The 18836-nt window shown below is 33.5% G+C and overlaps 1 protein-coding gene across 3 annotated transcripts in view; it reads right to left on the bottom strand.

The window, feature by feature from the left end:
- Window positions 1-10577, bottom strand: part of LOC110033564 (protein STRUBBELIG-RECEPTOR FAMILY 7) — a 50812-nt gene extending 40235 nt beyond the window's left edge. The window contains exons 1-11 of one of the 3 annotated variants that reach the window (XM_020737587.1): window positions 10401-10577; window positions 9721-9853; window positions 9546-9617; window positions 9386-9457; window positions 9247-9318; window positions 9074-9145; window positions 8448-8519; window positions 8296-8361; window positions 8141-8206; window positions 7761-8056; window positions 2447-2754 (exon numbers count right to left, since the gene is read on the bottom strand). In XM_020737587.1, coding sequence (XP_020593246.1) covers window positions 2447-2754; window positions 7761-8056; window positions 8141-8206; window positions 8296-8361; window positions 8448-8519; window positions 9074-9145; window positions 9247-9318; window positions 9386-9457; window positions 9546-9617; window positions 9721-9853; window positions 10401-10482 — 1311 coding nt within the window. In that variant the 5' untranslated portion in view covers window positions 10483-10577. Of the gene's footprint in view, window positions 1-2446; window positions 2755-7760; window positions 8057-8140; window positions 8207-8295; window positions 8362-8447; window positions 8520-9073; window positions 9146-9246; window positions 9319-9385; window positions 9458-9545; window positions 9618-9720; window positions 9854-9947; window positions 10129-10400 lie in introns of those variants that run through there. The other 2 variants (XM_020737589.1, XM_020737590.1) reach the window with 2 other exon arrangements.
- Between the last annotated feature and the right edge of the window lie 8259 nt (window positions 10578-18836).

Raw genomic sequence — 18836 nt, 5'->3', positions numbered from 1 at the left:
TGAACTATAGGGTATGAAACAAAAGTACACTATAGAGAGATGCAAGTAAATAAGGAGATAGACTTCATTTGGTTCAAAGTGGGACTTAAGGAAATAAGGCCTCTTTAACCAAGATTATTTATACAATCGAAAGAGGGTAAAGAAAATTTATACTTTTATTTGTCACTAACTTTATCTTATTTCACATTTCTTACACATCTACACTCCACTTTATCACTGCAAGGAAAAATGACTTAAGCACTTGGTACAACTAATTCACATAGCGTAGTTAGAATTTTTCTGTAGGAGTAATTTTAGATTATTGCAATATGATTGATAGCATAACTTGAATATTTGAAAATTTTAAACTAAGAACGAATATAACGGACTAGAACATTGTCCTATTTTGGATTCACATTGTTCCTTGTGGGATCGACAACTCAGATTCGAAAGAGTACGCTTGCGTAAATAATTAAATTAGTGGCACATCCACACTGTCCATCATTGATAAAGATGTCAACCAGAAAACTATATTTTCAAAGTTAAGTTTTAAAACAATTTTAATAAATTAAATAATACATGTATGAGCTTGATCTTATGTAAGCAGGATAGAGCTTATAAGGTTTTAATTCAGTCATATATTAATCTTAAGCCCAATTCTTTACTAGCAAGATACAAAGTCAACAAGGTTTAATTCAAGCAATCAAATCTTCGATGATGACCGTGTTGACCAAAAACATCAACCAGAGATGTCAAATTTTAAATCAATATTCAAAACAAGTTCTTAAAATATCAAACTAACACTTAAATTAAAATCAACTAGCTAAAGACTTTAAGTAAACAATTAAAATATTCAAGTTAAAATCAATAACTTAAAGCTAAAATCAATATTCATTCGCAATCTGTAACAATTTATTGAGGGTGACAAACTTTTGATTGACTTCTGATTGAATATATCACAATATTCACAGCCAAAGCAATCTCACGCCAGTAAGGACGTGACTTAAATCTTCTGTCCGCGTTGTTTGACCCAACAACTCCAAAAAAATAGCAGTTGTGACCAAAGCACTCTAATCGGGTGGTTGTTGTCAAATGAAGTCATTATATTACGATTATAATCGCAACCCATATGTTTCCTAAATTTTACCCTTTAAGGATTTGTTTGGGGAAGCGGTTGATTATTTATAATCTGCTGATAAGCAGATTATTCTGATAATCTGATGATATGCAGATTATCAGAATAAGTTGGCTTACTATTTGTGGCGGTTTATTCAGAATAGTTTATTGGCAGTTATAGCTGTATAAATGACATTCCTGCCCGTCTGGTAAAACTGTTTGGGGCAAAGGAGAAGATCAGGGAGAGGGAGGGAGAGGGAGAAGATTGCAAGGAGAAGATCGAGCCATAAAACCAACCAGAAAGCATAGCAACACATAAATCTCACCAGAGGAACGATCGAATCGATGTTTGTGAGGGAGAAGATCGTGGAGGGAGAGGGCGAGGGAGAGCGCGAGAGAGATCACCCAAGGGCACGGGAGGAATTCGAGCGCTAAACGCCAGTCGCGAACGTCAAACACATACCCTGCCCCGCGTGTGACTCCGTAGCACAAATAAAATACCGCACGTCACAGCGATTTGAAAACGCCCGACGAACGTGTTTTCCAACCAGCGCGACTACGTTTTCAAAACGCCGCCACACCCAAATAAGCTGCCCCAAACGAGCCCTAAGTTATGAACCATATGATACATTAAATTGACACAAAACATTTTTTTAGCTAAAATCGACTTAAATTTGTTCCCTTAGACCATACACCCAAGATCTATAAGGTTCCCTTAGATGATGAAACTCATGATTGCTTATAAAAATCTTTCACTTGAGTTGGGTCGACTATCTCCTCTGACTAAGTAGATTAGAGACTAAAACAACCCAGAACGATGAAACCATAGAATCTAGATCAAATTTGTCATCATTTCATCACCATTCGTTTTAAGCTCAAGGTGATAAAATTGATAAATCTAAAACTCCAAATCTGTTGCTACTATATGTTGGATATTTAATGCTAAATGACAAGCTTTAATCAAAAGTGATCTCTCGTTATAGGGAGGAATAATTAAACTTAGGAGCTTGGGTATATGGGAAATCTTGAACCCCATATCAAAAAGTCCTCAAAAAATGAGCGCTAAATCTCTGGGTAGTTTTCTATCTACAATCAAATCTGTCTTCTAAAATTTTAACCCTGAATAACAAATACAAAGCGCTCAACAACAAACGAGAGTCAGGGAAATCGACTTTTTTTATAGAGAAATTTCTACCTACTAATCTATTTATATATATACACACACACATACATGTATGTCCTGTATGCGTGTGCGTGTGCGTAGTTGTGTGTGTGTGTTAATAGGTAAATACTTCCAGAACTTCAAAAAGTGGGAAATGAGAGAAACTGCAGTTTTAGGTGGAAACAATACCTTGCCATCAGCAAATTGAGCTCTGTATACACGTCCAAGAGAACCTTCACCAATAAGATTATCCAAACTAAAGCTATTTGTAGCCAGCTGCAGGTCTGCTACTGAATACATGGTTTTACGAATAGGAACCGCTTTTTCTTTCATCACTGGCATCCTTTTCGACAGCTCATCTTCTTCATATGACTTATTTTGCCTACTCGTAGGAGGGGATTTAAGACTGGCAGAAGTTGGCTGAAATGTCGTTGCATCAGTTGCGGATTTAAACATTGCTGTGTCAACAAAAGATGCTAAATTAATGGACTTCAGCTCTGACATAGCACATTGAAAGAACACATTTGAGTTAAAAAAACTTTCAAAAGCTAGTAAGAAGTGTTCATACAATTAAGTTGAAACAAACTTAGAAAAGCTTCTCTAACATTTCACAAAATCTTAGAAGTAACTTTGTAAGAGTATTCAATAGTTCTCAGAATACCCAGAATTGAACCGAAACCTGTTTGTCACCCCCTTACAGCATTTTACAAAACTGACTTGGTTTAACATAACCATGACGTAATTTGTGTGTTATACATGTGGCCGTCTGAATACAACAATTTGCATGATATACACGCGGACAATGAAAACTATGAAATTTTCAAGTATATGATTGAATAAATTTCAATTGCAAAAAAATCAAATGCACATCTTAGATGAATTGATTATGAATCGTACAGGTAACTATTAGCACGAACATTTCAAAAAACTCTCAATCTCCATTTCAAATGCTACATGCCCAACACTTAACTAACGTAATGAAAATAATATTGGTATGTGTTATTCCAAAATTAGAGTTATACATGGTGCACGCCCCAACAAAGTTGTGATAACCAGTTTTAAATTTCAGTGAACTAAAAAAAAAATTGTAATAATAAAAAATAAATTATATGTGTCATTAAAAACAAATGAACGCACTTGGGAAATCAAAACGAAATATTTATCCCCTCATTTCGTTCAAACACAAAGAACGAACCTAGCGAGAAACAGAGAACGAGCGAGCAAAAGGAATAAAAGTGAGCAAGAGCGCAATTTCGTTCCTTGCATGTGCAACCTAGCCGAAACTTGCGTGCATTACTGCTGTGCAAGCGGTGCCGTGTGCGGGGAAAATGTTTCAAATGAAGAGGAAGATGAGAGGTGAGCTGTGCATTCATAATGTGCAAAGGTGGAGACGGAAAAGTTCTCTGTGTATGCTTAGGGTTAGGAAGGAGAAGTCTCAATTGAAGGAAAAAGAGGCGGACTGCCTTGCGTAGGAGTAGCACTGTGCAGTTTTGCATGAAGAAATAAGAGAACCATGCAAGGGAAGAAGAAAGAGCCATTGTGTGTGGTTTCAAGCAGAAGAGATATGAGTTTTACAATGAGAGAAGAAGTCATCATGCAAGTGCCAAAATCGAATGCTTTTAGGAAGGTTAGGGCTTTATTACATTATTTTTATATTGCATATTTAATTGAATAGTATTAATTATTATTTATGAATTTAAAATCAAAATTTGAAAGTATAGAAAAAAGAAAATTTTGGATTGAATCGAGGAAAGTTCGCAATAGTAAAGCTTCGGTGTTTCAATCATACAACTTATTTTGTTTCATAATTAAATTATATTAAATTATGCTAAACGTTATGTACTAATATCAGTTATTAGATTCACATAAGCGGTTGAGTTAAAGAAAAAAAGATATTGAGGTTAGTGTTTGTGAAAAAGAAGAAGAATCAATTAAAATAAGTGGAACAGAACCTAACCTTTTTTTACTTCCCATCCAAGCCGTCAAACAGCCCCTTGTTCCATTTGAATACAATATATATATATAAAATCAGAAAAAATATTTTGTGTTTGCCTTTTGTTTTTTCATCGCCGATTATCGCAGTTGTGCCAATCTCACTTGCAAAAGGTATAAAATGGGCGTGGGAGGGGTAATTGTGACTTGTTTGAACTTTATTTATAAATTTAAGAGATTTAAAATACCCATCGTTGGCAACATGAGTATCTGCAGTTAGGAATTAAATATCGTTCAGAAAAAAAAAAAATAACTATTTGGGGAAATGTTTTCGTATGATTTAATTCTTCTGCAGGACCATTGAACGCTTATAATGTTTTTTAAGATTGTGGATTAAAATACATATTTTTGCTCACCGACAACAATGTCTCACCATACTGACCAGCGAGTCTTTTAAGACAGTTGGGAAGATTGACATTCTCCCAATGCCTCGTAACATGGATTGATGTCTGGAGGCTGCCAAAATTTTGGGTGATTTGAACTTGTAAAAAACTTAAAGTTTTGGACTATTTGAATATAAAATAATTTAAAAGATGAAGCGTTTGATTTCTAAACATAATTTGAATATGAGCTTTAGAAAAAAAATCTTAGGCTCTTACGGCTTGAAAGTATTTGAAGTTGGGTTTTTAAATTTAGGCTCCTTTGGACTTGAAAATATTTAAATATTATGGTTTTTCAAACTTAAGCTCCTAGGGTTTTAAAATCAGCTCAAAATTGAGCATTTTAAATTTAGGCTCATAGGGTTTGAAAATTGATTCAAAATTGAGTTTTCCAAACCTAGGCTCTTAAGGGGTTAAAACATAATTCAAACATGAACCTTTTAAATTTGGAAAACCTCGCCACCGAATTTGCAATTCCAATTTGTAAGCAAACAAAATGCGTACCTTTTGAAGCCCAAAATTTGTGCATGTGATCCAATAATATAATATCCAAGTGAACTTTCATTGTTTCAAAATGATTTCAAACTTTCATAAAATTCAGGGCTATTTTAATTCAGATAACAAGCCTCAAATTCAATGGTTCAAATGCTTTCAAGCTATGAATATCCACCTAAACAATGAAGTATTGATTTATATTAGCTAAGTTTGGATAATTTCAAATCTTGCACTTACATTTCAAAATAATTCATAGCTGCAATATATTATTTCAAATGTATGAGTATAATGTATTAAGATGCATGTGTATTAGCAAAAACAAACCCACATGAGCTCCAGCTAAAATTCTAAATATTTTATGAATAACTTAGGAATGTTGTGTGGGTTAAGGCCAAACTTACAGTCAAATATTTCACATTCTAAAATCAATCAATCGGGCTACCTTATCTATAAGGTAAAGTTGTAAGTCTCACTCAACTAGTTCAATCTTTCACCTTTTAAGAGCTGGAGTTGACGAGTCTATTAAGTTTCAACTATGTCCAAATCAAAAATATGATAATTTGCATGTTTTAATAACCAAGTCCGATCCTCATTATTAAGACTTGAAGTTGACATGGCTATCATTCTAAAGAAATCAAATGTTGACAAATTTCAAATGAATCTTAAGCAAAAAATTTTAGATGTCATCTTCTCGATGATCGCCATTTTGACTGAAAATCTCAACCAAATTGATCACTTTTTAAATTAAGGTTTTTAAATCAAATTTTCAAAGCAATAAACAAAAAAATAGATTTAAAATTAAATCATTTAAGACATAAACTACATCCATCATCCGCAACAATTTTTCAAGGGAGAAAATTTTCTGATTGGGACATAAACTACATCCATCATCCGCAACAATTTTTCTGATTGACTCTACAAAGAGTGAATGTCACATTGAATGAATCATTATATCAACAATCAAAACAACCTCATGCCAGTAAGGAGGTGGCTCAAATCTTCTATCCGGATGTTTTGCAGTCAAATGCCACGATAAAGTAGCAGCTACAACTAAAACCATTTGACCAAATGGTTGCCGCCAAATGTTGCTATTATATTATGGTTTTGGTGGCAGCTCATATGTTCCTTAATGACTTTCTACCCTTTGAGTTGTGAAACATAAGAGTACAACTAACTGGCATAAAGCTTTATGTTAGCTAAGATCGACTTAAATATATCTCCTTAGACAAATTGCAGACAAGAATATTTTAGTCAAGTTGGGCGAATGACTCCTCTAAATAAGTAGATCAAGGACCCCAAAGACATGGGATGACAGAACAATGGGATCTTGATCAAATTCGTTCTCATTTCCTCCGCCATCCGCTTTAAGTTTTTAGGTGATAAATTTTATAACTTAAAACAATGTTTGTTGCTATTATATGTTATATATTTAAAATTTAATGACTAATCTTAATTGAAAGTACTCTCCTGTAATCAGGATGAGTAATTAAAAATAGGGGCTTGCGTCTATGAAAAACCTTAAGCCTAAATTCAAAAAGTCCTCACAAAATGAGGGTGAAATCTCTGGGCAGTGTTTTATCTACTATTACATCTGTCTTCTGAAAATTTGACCCTTAAAGCTCTCTCAACTAAACCAAAAGCAATTTGTGGGCGTCAAATTTTTGGAGCCAATACTTTCTAGAATAAGTGACAAAAAATAGCACGATGTTGTTGAATAATTCGTGACTTCAAGTAATTACTATTGCTCATGGCACTAAATTGAGCTTATAGTAACCCAATATAGATACAATAATGTAGCCCAATTACCTCTTTGGGATAGTTTTATAAACATTATCCAAACAATAATTCATGAAAAAAGAGTTATAGAATTGCAGAATGATTATAAGAAAAGGACTTCCAAATAATGAACTAATCTAGAATTTACAAAGCTAAACATTTTATTGCAAATATGACATGTAAAAACAAATCCTTTTCATGGAAGGTTTGAGCAATGTTATATTCATTCATTTATCACCACATGCACAATTCATACAGCAATAATTTATGAAAAAGAGTACTATAGAATCACAGAATGATAAGAAGAAAGCACTTCCAAAGAATTAACTTGCATAAAATTTGAAAAGCTAAACATGTTATTGCAAATATCACATGTAAAAACAAATCCATTTTCATGGAAGGTTGAGCATTGTAATATTCATTCATTTACCACCATAAGCACAATAGACACGCACACAATTATGCAAGAAATACCAATGTGTAATCTGTAACTTGACATATAAATTATATATACAAATTAATTTTACAGGCTTGCAAACAAGAGGACCAATTGGAGGCCAATTTGGCACATCAAACTTCCTAATGAAGTCATATGAACTAATAAATTATGCTTATCCCAAATTTATAAATGATCCTATATTTATCTTCTTTCATTCAACATCAATTGTTTTATAACCAATAATGAATGGTAGATTCAAACAATAACACTTTAGTGCTTCACATATACAAAACCAAAAAAAAAACATAAATGACCAAAAAGCGATTGGGTTTAGAAATATTTTAAATCTCTTAAAACTAAACCACCTGATTAGCTAAATGCATAAGCATATCAATGTTGACAAATGGGTTAACATTAATACCATTGGAAGCTAGAGATGCAAAAGGTTGATCTTGTTCAAGATGATCTTCCCTGGAAAATTTCCTTGTTTTCCTCTTCAATAAGAAGAAAGCAATTACAGCACCGACAACAAGAATAGATATGATGATACCAGCTATCCCTCCCCCACCTATACCAGAACTTTTACCACCACCATCAGATGGATTATTGCTGCCACCTGATCCCTGAGCCTGAACAGGGTTAGAAGGTATTCCTGGTGGTGAGGTATATGGAGGTGGCGGTGGGGCAGGTCCAGAATTCCAGGAGTTACCATCAGTCCTAAAAATAGTCAATTATATCCAATCTCAGACATTCGAACAGCTAATTGGTTATCTGGCAGAACAACATAAGAGATAAACTTACTTAAGATTATCAATTCCCTTCAATTGGTTAGGAATCCATCCGGTGAAACGATTATTTGCCACATTACTGAGGAACATCAATATGCATATTATTCATGATACTACATGGAAATTTTCCTTAAATCTAGCATTATAATAAAAACTGAGAGAACTTACAGTTCATTAAGGGGGAGAATAGCAAGTACATCAATAGGGCCCGTAAACTGGTTGTTTTGCAAATATCTGTCAGAAATTAAACTCAATGAACAATCTGAAACTTTTAAGGTAAACATAATCACACGCATTATAATTGTTAAGCAGCATCTTACAGAATTGTGAGACTTGATAAGGAACTGAAACTTTCAGGAAGATCACCTGTAATGAAATTAAAAGAGAGGTCCCTGCACAATATAAGACATACACAATGAAAAAAAAGCAACAATGGCTAAACAAAAAACCTAAAAAACCAAATAGATGATGCCCTGTAATAGATGAATTCTCCAAATGAAAAGTTAATTAATAGAAGCCATATTAACATCGAATGTTAATATGGAATAAATTTTGCTTGTTCAAAATGTTTCGCTTGTTGAAGGATAAAGGTGACATTTTTATCAACCAAAATATTGAAACTGCCGAAAAGTAGCTTTTTAATGGGTAACAAACATAGGAAACAAATGGGATAAATTTGCAAAAAAAAAAATTTTTGCTTGTCATTGAGATTTGACATACCAGCATGCCTGCCATAGCATGAGAAACCAGGATGACATCATAACATGTCTGTATATTTCTAGATTGTATTTAAACATAATAAAAGTTAGAGTGAAAGTAGCTACGTCACTGCATCATGATGAGAAAGCACATAATTTTAAGTTAACTGTCCAAAATTTTCATGTCCCGTATATTAAGAAAACTTAAACAGCCATTTATACTAAGAGAGAAATTCTAATATACTCACATGGTCCCAAGGCTTACTAGGTTTACAAACATATCAGACAAAGAGTCCCGCAGTTGATTATGTGCAAGATTCCTAAGTTGAACAGAAAACTTTTTGTTAGTAAATGGATTTTTAACCATTTTTTCTTGGACAGATAGAGAGAGAGAATGTATGAAAACCACGAACACCCTCACAGTTTCTGAAGAGCAGCCATCTGCGATATGGAATATGGGATGCCTCCGTTAAATTGGTTCTGAGCAAGATTTCTGTGGATTGCATACGTCATTGGAAAATAACTCAACAATTACTGAGAACATCTAAATTATCACATACAGCTGCTGTAGGTGCGGTGGCAGATTGTAAGGGATAGTATTTCCAGCTCCAAGATTATTATTGCTGAGATCCCTGCATCAGTCATTACATTTAACTATCAGAGAAAGACAGCAGTAAGAACAACGCAATTTAAATGAAAATAAGCAGTCCGAGGACTCACAGCTCTATTAGGGATTTCATCTTGTCCAACTGGTACCCCAAATTACCATTTAATCCTAATCCTGACAGCTTCCTAACGAAAAATACAAAAAAAAAATTGTATCAAGTAAAGCAAAAAAATTCTCTAAAGAGAATTTACTCGATTAAAAAAATTTAAAAAAAAAACTCAAACCCACACTTCTGTAACAGCTGAACCAGAGCATTTGACGCCCCTCCATGATTGCCCACAGGGATCACCCCCGCTTGCATTCCATCCCGTTAGCTGACCCGGTGAGTTCATGCTGCTGTAGAGCACATTGAGAGCAGATACTGCACATGAAACAGACAATAACATAAGAAATCAATAGATATGTTAAGCAGTTGCCGGTTTGCCCAGCGTTTTAACAGATGCAATTGTCCACACCGTTTCATGTCTTAAATCTTGTTTAAACAGTTAACAATATCCATGGATAAACAAGATTCACAACTAACGAAATTTCTGCTGGAGTTAACAATGACAAGAATCCGAACAGTAGCCAATAACTAGCTTAGGATCAGGAAGATCTAGTCGTGGCCAAGTTAGAAAATATAAAACTTCTGCTACGGATCATCCATTCCCTTGGAAAACCATCAAGAAGCCTACTCCATGCTGTCATTGTCTACTTTACAATACCCAGAACTAACAAAAACAAAAGCGGCGCCTAATGTTAAAAGTGAAGAATCCAATATAATCTTCAAGCACACAAAAGAACACTGTCTTACGACTCGCAATAACCAAACATGCAGGACAGAGTATGAAAAGCGAACCGCTGCCACCAAATCCATCAAAGAACTCGAAATCAGACATAAAAAGCTGCTGAGAACCTAAAAAGCTCACCGTCATCCGCATCTGTGTCTCCATTGACAGAACCAGGTTCCGAAGCCCAAATGCATGCTAAGATCGCCAAGACACGCAGCATCTCGCCCTCTCTCCCCCTCTCTCCGGCACCAAAGAACTTCCGGAGCACCTTCCTACTTCACTCCTAAGTTTTTTTTTATTTTTATTTTGTTTACCCTTAATAATTGAGGAAGCTAGCTGGCAGTGAAGTATTTTCTTCTTATATCTGTTTATTGGGCGGATTTCAACGGCCAGTGATAGTCTACTTTTTACTGCAGCAACACGGCGATGCAAACGCGGCGAGCATTTCGCTGTAAATGTAGATTTAAATAAACATGACACAATTATTCATGTATTTAATGTCTAATATCTAAATTTATATAATTATTTTAATCGTATTGGAGCATCAAAAATCTATGCATTTAAATATATGTCATTTTTAAGTTAATAAAGAAAGACCTTTTTCTCGATATTATGATTAAAGTTAAGGACTTGTTTAGGGCTACTCTTTATTTTTTTTATTTTTTATTAAGGGTGTTTACATGAATATCACATAATTTTTATATAATTACATATATAACACCAAACCTTCATATTTACAAGGTTTGATCCAACTGAAGAAATCTATTATAAACTCGTGATTATATGTATGATCCCTTGTCCCATAAGAGGAAAAGGGCTACACAACCTCTCAAGTTACAACATCAGTGCACGGAAGGACTTATGGCCTTGCGATAGGGAGTGTTCACAAAGAGGAGCAATAGTTGGGGCATTAATGCACCGTCTTCGGCATTGGCACAACGTTCGGCATGATGTGTCATTTCATAGATTACTTTGTGTGTTGCTTCGTCGCAAGGAGTGGGCAACAAGCGATGGTGATTGGCGACAGCGACAACAGTAAAAAAGTGATGTTGGACTTCAACTTCTCCAAACTTTTTGTTTTTTTAGGCTTCAAGCACTCGATGCCCGCTTAAGAGTGGGGTAAGTCTTTATTTATAGAGTTCAAGTTGCAAATAACGAATTAATTCCAATCACTCTGATTAGATGGTCCTGAGAGATCCCTTTGATCAGACGACATCCAATGGACAATCCAGTGCATTTATGATGTCAGAATTTGACGATCTTGGGTTTTTTGAATTGTCTTATCGAGACACTCAATTCAACTATATTCTTGTTAAGTTCGAAATTCATTTGATCTTCCAAATATACCCGAAAAACATTCAAATGAGATTTGATGGCTTGATTGAGCTTGATTTTGCTTATATTGGATCAATTTTAGCATCGTTGGGTCTGTCTCGTCGAGCCTGTCAGTTTGACAGTGAGATTGCAATTCTTTTGACATTATATTGGATCAATTTTAGCATCGTTGGCTCAATTTGACAATAAGTTTGCAATTCTTTTAGTATATTTGATCAGTTTGAAAGTCTGTTTGACCATATATTGGATTAATTTTAGCATCGTTGGATCAATTCTTTTGATTTTTTTCTTTCTTAATATAAGAATTACATAATATAAAAGTAAATATCTAACCTAATATAAATGTTTATTCACTGTTAATGTATATACAAATGTCTGACAACACATTATATTCAAACAAATAATTCATACATAATTGTATAAATTAAAACACATTAGTTTATAATATGCATACTGACCCGACCCACAATTACTTGTATTTTTAACCTCCAAAATATTGCAAAAAATTTGACCCAATTTATATTTAGTGGCTAGTGTGAATAAATGTGATGATATGAAAAATAAGTAATAATACTTCACACCAGAGGTAATACACAGGTATACGTATCGTTTCAAGTAATATAAGATTTACTTTAAAAGCCCCAGTATCGATCTCACGAGGATAGTTGACTATTTAAAATGAATTGCTAAACTCAACAGCAAACTCGATCTAAATTGTATATTTAAATAAAAATGAAATGATAACAATAGTTAAGACTAAATTAAAGTAGATAAAAATAACTATATCTAATAGCTTAATAAAAGTAAATCTAACGAGTTTGAATAATATGTAAAGATTTTTCTCCTTGCAATGAGATATTAATCTAGGTGGGATTTGAATGAGTAAAAATATGATGATGTATTGTGACTAATAGGAGTATTCCTATTTTCTACCCCCTCTCGGTGCTAGCAAAGAACATTGACTAATATAGAGTTTTTCACCAGCTTGTGTAGTAGTGATGAATAGATTCTAGACTCTCACCTCTAGATTACTCACTGTGCCCTCTCTAACAATCAAACTCTAAACATATTTTGAAAAATAATCTAGTTAGTCACCCTAAAAACATTAATTCTACGCTCATCAAAAAAATTATCTCTTTATTTATTTGCACTCCCCCTTAAGTGATCGCTGATCCACCTTAAAATAGCATGTTTTTAGTGCATGTTTTATAAAGCCTTTTATATACATTTTTTTATGATATTACACTTTAAAGGAAGGTATTTTACATGTTTTTGGCTGCAGGTGTATGAAATGGACATTTAGAAAAAATTAGGAAATAATGGAGCAAAAATGGTACCTTTTGTGTGGCGCAATAGCATTCTTTCTCTCTTCTCTAGTTCGCCTTCTCTCGTTGCTCGAATGTTCTATTACTTAGGTGTGTCCCCCAAAAAAATTTGGATTCAACATCTTAAAAGGTGCGGTAAACGTGAATCATGACTAGGGCTGTCAAAACGGCTCGCTGTTCGTGAAGAGCTCGTGTTCGGCTCGTTAAGAAACTCGTGTTCGACTCGTTAATTTTGTTCGATAAGTTAACAAGCCGAACACGAACTAAGATGTGTTCGTTCGTGCTCGGCTCGTTTTGGCTCGAAATACTACTCATCAAGTATATATATTATTTTTAAAAAATCTAATTGACTACAAGGCTACAAAAATTTATAATCAATTAAAATATTGATAAAGAAAATATAATAAAAATCATTAAATTAGATTTAAATGATGTTTTAATATAAATAATAATTTTTAAAACTTGCTCAAACTCTTATTTTCTTATGTCTTATGGCTAAATGATTAGGGTTGTTAAAAGAACTCTTTGTTCGTGAACAACTCGTGTTTGACTCGTTAAACAAACGAGCCGAACATGAACACACTTTTTGAGCTCGAAATATAAATGAGCCGAACACGAGCTGAGCTTGGCTCGCTCGTGTTCGGCTCGTTTACACCCCTAATCATGACACTAATAAGAAAAGGAGTGACGCCAAGGGTGAGAAGCCCGCCACCGAGAAACTTCTAACATGGAGTACACTATTGACCTCATTTTTTATGAGGTCTAAATTTTTTTTTCTAAAGCTTAGGATCTAGCCTTAGGATTTTCATATTGAATATTCTAGAAGATTAGTGATGGAGCCCACCCCATTTAGAAGTTCAAACCACCTCTTAGCTCTATTGGGAGGCCTCATATGGGTGGTCTCGAACCATCCTCATTTGATTAAGTGTCTAGGGCTACAAGCTATTACTATTTGGTTGAGTGGTTAGGAGCACAAGCCATCACTATTAGGTTGAGTGGCTAGGACCAACCTGTGGAGACCCAAAGAGAGCTCCCATAGGATTGAAAGGCCTTAGGAAAACCCTTTGTGGTTTGGCCATACACATTCACATTCATACCCATGCACATAAATGGTTCAAACCTTCAATTGCCCCATACAAACACAAACATTAAATTCATGCCACCAAATTCACCTCAAATTAAAAAGAAAGATCAAAATTACTCAAATTTACATAAGAATTGACCTAGAACTCTCCAAGCTGCTCATTTTTTCACTCCAAATTCATCAAACTTGAGTCTACATTTCAAATTTAACTTTGCCAAATTCATTCCTCAAATTTTATCAGAGTAATCCTTAAATAATTAGTAAAATGATGAAATTAAAATTTCAGGCATTTTTTGAGATGTTATGGAAGTGTCATACCACGTTGCCACCATAATACAACCTTAATAACACCAAATACTCTCACGGCTTATTCCAATAACATAGTTGTCAAATAACACCACATAACCCCACGATTATTGTCACACATCACAACAATACTACCTCAAGAACACCTTAAATCCATGCGCATTAATCCCATCGCTATATAACTACGCCAATACTACTGCGATCTTCCCGATACTCCCTATCCTACCACGACATCGCATTTAATCGCCAATACACATGTGGAAACCCCATTTAAATTGCTAATGACATCAATTTTTTTGACCTTCTCGCATAATAATAATGTGGTAATACTTGAATACTACCTGCAATAACACCAATGACAACGCCATCACTGCAGAACCATCATAATATCGTAATACAACCCGAAAATTACCGAGAATAACACTAACTTTCACATAACCATGATAACACATAAATACAACTCAAAACACCAAAATAACATCTCTTAAATTACCGAAAAATTTGAAAGCTCTCTTTCACACAAAAAAAAGTTCCACCCCCTTTGTACGACACCCTCTGCCTCTGCTCGAGGACCCTCTGCTCGAGGCTTTTCTTCCCGAAGCCTGCCCTTGCTTCGTCTCTTAGGATGACAGGCCTTTGTGAGCCTTTGTTTCCCCCTTTGGTAAGTTGACTTGTGGGCTTATCTCCCTGAACATGAGTTTGGTAGAATCCTCTCCTTCCTGATGCCTTCAACACCCGATGCTTCTGGACACGAAGCTTTTGCCCGGTTGAAATCCCACTTTTTTCTGCACTTCACTCATGAACGCCTATCCTCTCATCTGCAGCCTCTTCTTCCTCTCTAGTTATAAATACTCCTTTGAGGGATATGTGAAGATTGTTGATAAATACTCCTATATATACTCTTCTTCCTCTTTGGCTATACTCCTATAAATACTTCTATAAATTGGTGAAGATTTGTCGACACAATTTTAGTTAAGGAGTTGCCCGTTGGAAGCTGTCAAATGCCGGAATTGAAATCTCGTCACCCGCTTTGGAAAGGAATTTAAATTATTTATATATTTATTTAATTTTAGAAAAATATGAAATCAAACTGATCTCATATCTTTCATAGCTTAAATGAAAGAGCACTACACCTGAAGCCACATAGTTATCCCGAAAGATAAACACAAGGCTTGAGGGTGAGGCTCGATCGAATAAACTAAGAAATATATGACATCCGTTTGGTCTGCAAAAACAATTTTATTTATAAGCGAACAAGTTCTCCTATTTAATATGAAAAATTAAATAGGGTTTATATTAAGCTGGGTTCATAAAAAATTCCTATAAAGGCAAGCCCTTGTAGTTAATTACATCTTAGATAACCGAAGTCACATAAGAAAACTTTCGATAAAAATTAGGGGACATTATCTTCAAGGAATTTCAAAGTATATGAATTTTCAAAGAGATCGGACAAAGAGGTGTGAAAGGGGAATTGCTCAAATTTGGAATGTGATTCAAATTTGAAACATGTTATGAATCCAAAGGAAGAGAGACTAGAGGATGTTATAGATCCAAAGGAGAACCTCACTTAAGAGAACCTCAGTGACTTCTTAAGCTACCCTATGGTTTGGCTTCAATTTTGGAGAGAAATTATTTAAAATTTTCATTTTACAAATTTTATTAGTTAGGACTTACATTCATATGAAACGATAATACAAATAGCCTGGAAGATATGAGAGTTTAGGTCATGACGAACGACAACCTCAGAATCCTAAGACGAGTTAGGGCTTATATTATATAACAGAGCCATATAAAGGCCTAAATAAAAATTGAGAAATTATGTCGCACTAGGCGGACAACCATGAAATCCTATGGCTTTTTATTTAATTCTAAAGAGTGGTTTAGCTGGTGTAGATATGTTTTGTTGTTGAAGATGCTAAGCTCCTCGTCGTGGCGAGTTTAAGTTTTCTAATGTATCAAGTCTTGATGTCAAATCAAATGTCCCTAAGGGTTATGGTTATTTAAATATTAAAAGACATATTAAAGTTGATTAAAGCGACACCAGTTAAGATCCTATGGTTACCTCGTCCGGTACCACTATTTTCTTTCAGATTCACTTAGTCCAAATGAATTTACTAAACTAAACTCAATGAGTTCCATACTTTCATTTAGACTGTGGGAATTCTTGTCAGCAACCGTAGGTTACCTCCTTCGAGGGATTCTCAATCATTCGATAGAAACGTTTTAATTTAGTTGTCATTTTTATTTTGTGATGTTTGTTATTAAATTTTTAGTTGTCTTATATTTAGTTGTTTTATATTTTGAAATGTTGTGGTAGTGAATTTTATCTTGTTTGATTTTTTTTTGTTTTGGTTTTGTGGCTAGCCTAGCACTTTTGGTTTTCATGCAGGGTGACATCATTGTTTAACATGCAAGTTTGAAGCAATAAGTACAGAAAGATAAACATAGTAATTTAAAAGCGTACCTATCGATTCTTCTCATTCCTCCACTTGAAAGGTTAGTATTTGCAAGACATGTATGTCATTTTACAAAGAATTTAAATTGCAAGAGTTGATGAAGGTATAACTATCCACCCCAAAGTATGATTCTATTGAGCCTCTGAAGTTCTTAGTGGAAGATTCTAGAATAAAATATGACAAGTTCAACTTGTCCTTTAAAATATCCAAAAGATTTCAAAGTGCTCGGGGTATGATCCTGAACTACTTCAAAGATCTCTTGACTTATTTTAAGTTCATTTTTGAACTTATCATATTGTTCAATTACTCACCCGAGTTTGGAGTGTGACTACCACGTTGCCTAGTGAAACTTGAAAATTCATTTATCTCGAGGGTAGGATACTTAGTCAAGTTGATACTTTACTTAAGAGTTCTATAGATGAATGCCCACAAGGTAAGCTTAAGTCATTACAGATTTGGTGTTTATCACAAATGGGCTTGGAGTGCTAAAAGGTGTTAAATCTCAATCATATCATCTTCTAATCCCAATCAATTGAGTTTAGACATTGAGCTTAGGTCACTACCAAGCCCTTAACAATCACAATGGAGGAAAATGGTGGTGGCTAAAATCTCGGTTTAAGTGACATTTTTCTTATTGAAAGATCACATCATCATCAATTTTAGGATTAATATAAGCGAATTATCATCTTCCTAGCTTAAGTCCATCGCTTAAGAATCACTTGATCTTAATTGACTTCCAAATCATGATGATTAAGAAAATTATGATTTTGTTGATATTGTGAAAATGTGGTAAGTGGGTTTCTACCTTTAACCCATTACATTTCAATCATCCAATGCATTCATTAAGGATCAAAATTACCCATCCCTAATGGTTAATCTTAAATTTTGATTAAGACATCAAAATCTAAAATTACCACTTTGCCCTTTGGGCTTTTCATCTTATAATTCTTCAAGCAAAACCCAAATGGCCTTAGAAATCTCTATTCATGGATTAATTAAAATGTTAGGGGGGGGGGGGGGGGGAGTGTGATTTTTCAAAAAATTAATTTAATATAAGATAATTACTTCAACTCAAAAATAGGATTTTTCAATGTTCATTTATTTAATTAAACAAAATGAAGTTTTAATTTATGGGAAAATTATTGAAGGTTTTCCTGGGTCAGAAAAATACTTAGATAAAAATTTCATGATTTTTTGAATAATAATGTAATTATTATAATTATTTAAAGCTTATATTTAATGATTATTTAAATACAAAAATATGTTTTAATAATCAAAAATAACTTTTAAAATTTTATTAGACCCTCATAAGTTTAAGAAACTCAAAGGAATACATTTTATATTTTTATGGTTTATTTTGAATTTTTTATAATTATTTTAATGGAAAAAAGGAAAAAAACATTTTAGGCCTTTAAAAATTTATTTTTAATTTAAAAAAATCAAGAAAAATATTTTAAGGTATCCCAAGTGATCAGGGAATAATTGCACACATTTTGAACATTTTTTGTATTTTTAAAAATTTTGATTAGTTTATTTATTTTTAATGCAAAATATACTTTAAAAATATAATATTTTCACAAAAATAACTTTTATTTTTATTAAATGCCCCTAATCACAAGGAACTCAAAAAACTATTTTTCATAATTTTTCTAAGCTTATTTAATTTAATATAATTTATTTTGTGTAAAAAATACCATTTTTACTTACAAAATCCACTTTAATGTCCAAATCAACTTAAACAAATTTAAAATTTTTATAGTGACTTGAAATGATTTTTATGAACAATGTGAAATTAATTTTGGCAAATTTTTATTTATATTTAATTTAAACAAATTAATACAAGGTAAAAATACTTGATTAATAATAGAAACATAGTATTTAATTTAAATAAATTAATACAAGGTAAAAATACTTAATTAATAATAGAAACATAAAAAATTATTCAAATCATCACAATATTTTTCCTGAGCTCCTCTGATCATAAGAAACCTAACAAAATTGATCCCATAATTTTCTAAGGAATATTTTAATTTATATGATTAAATAAAGCCAAAATAGCCACTTAGGC

Source organism: Phalaenopsis equestris, unplaced genomic scaffold (genome assembly GCF_001263595.1).
Source record: "Phalaenopsis equestris unplaced genomic scaffold, ASM126359v1 Scaffold001223, whole genome shotgun sequence".
Classification (NCBI taxonomy): domain Eukaryota; kingdom Viridiplantae; phylum Streptophyta; class Magnoliopsida; order Asparagales; family Orchidaceae; genus Phalaenopsis; species Phalaenopsis equestris.
This window is presented reverse-complemented; position numbering and strand designations above follow the sequence as displayed.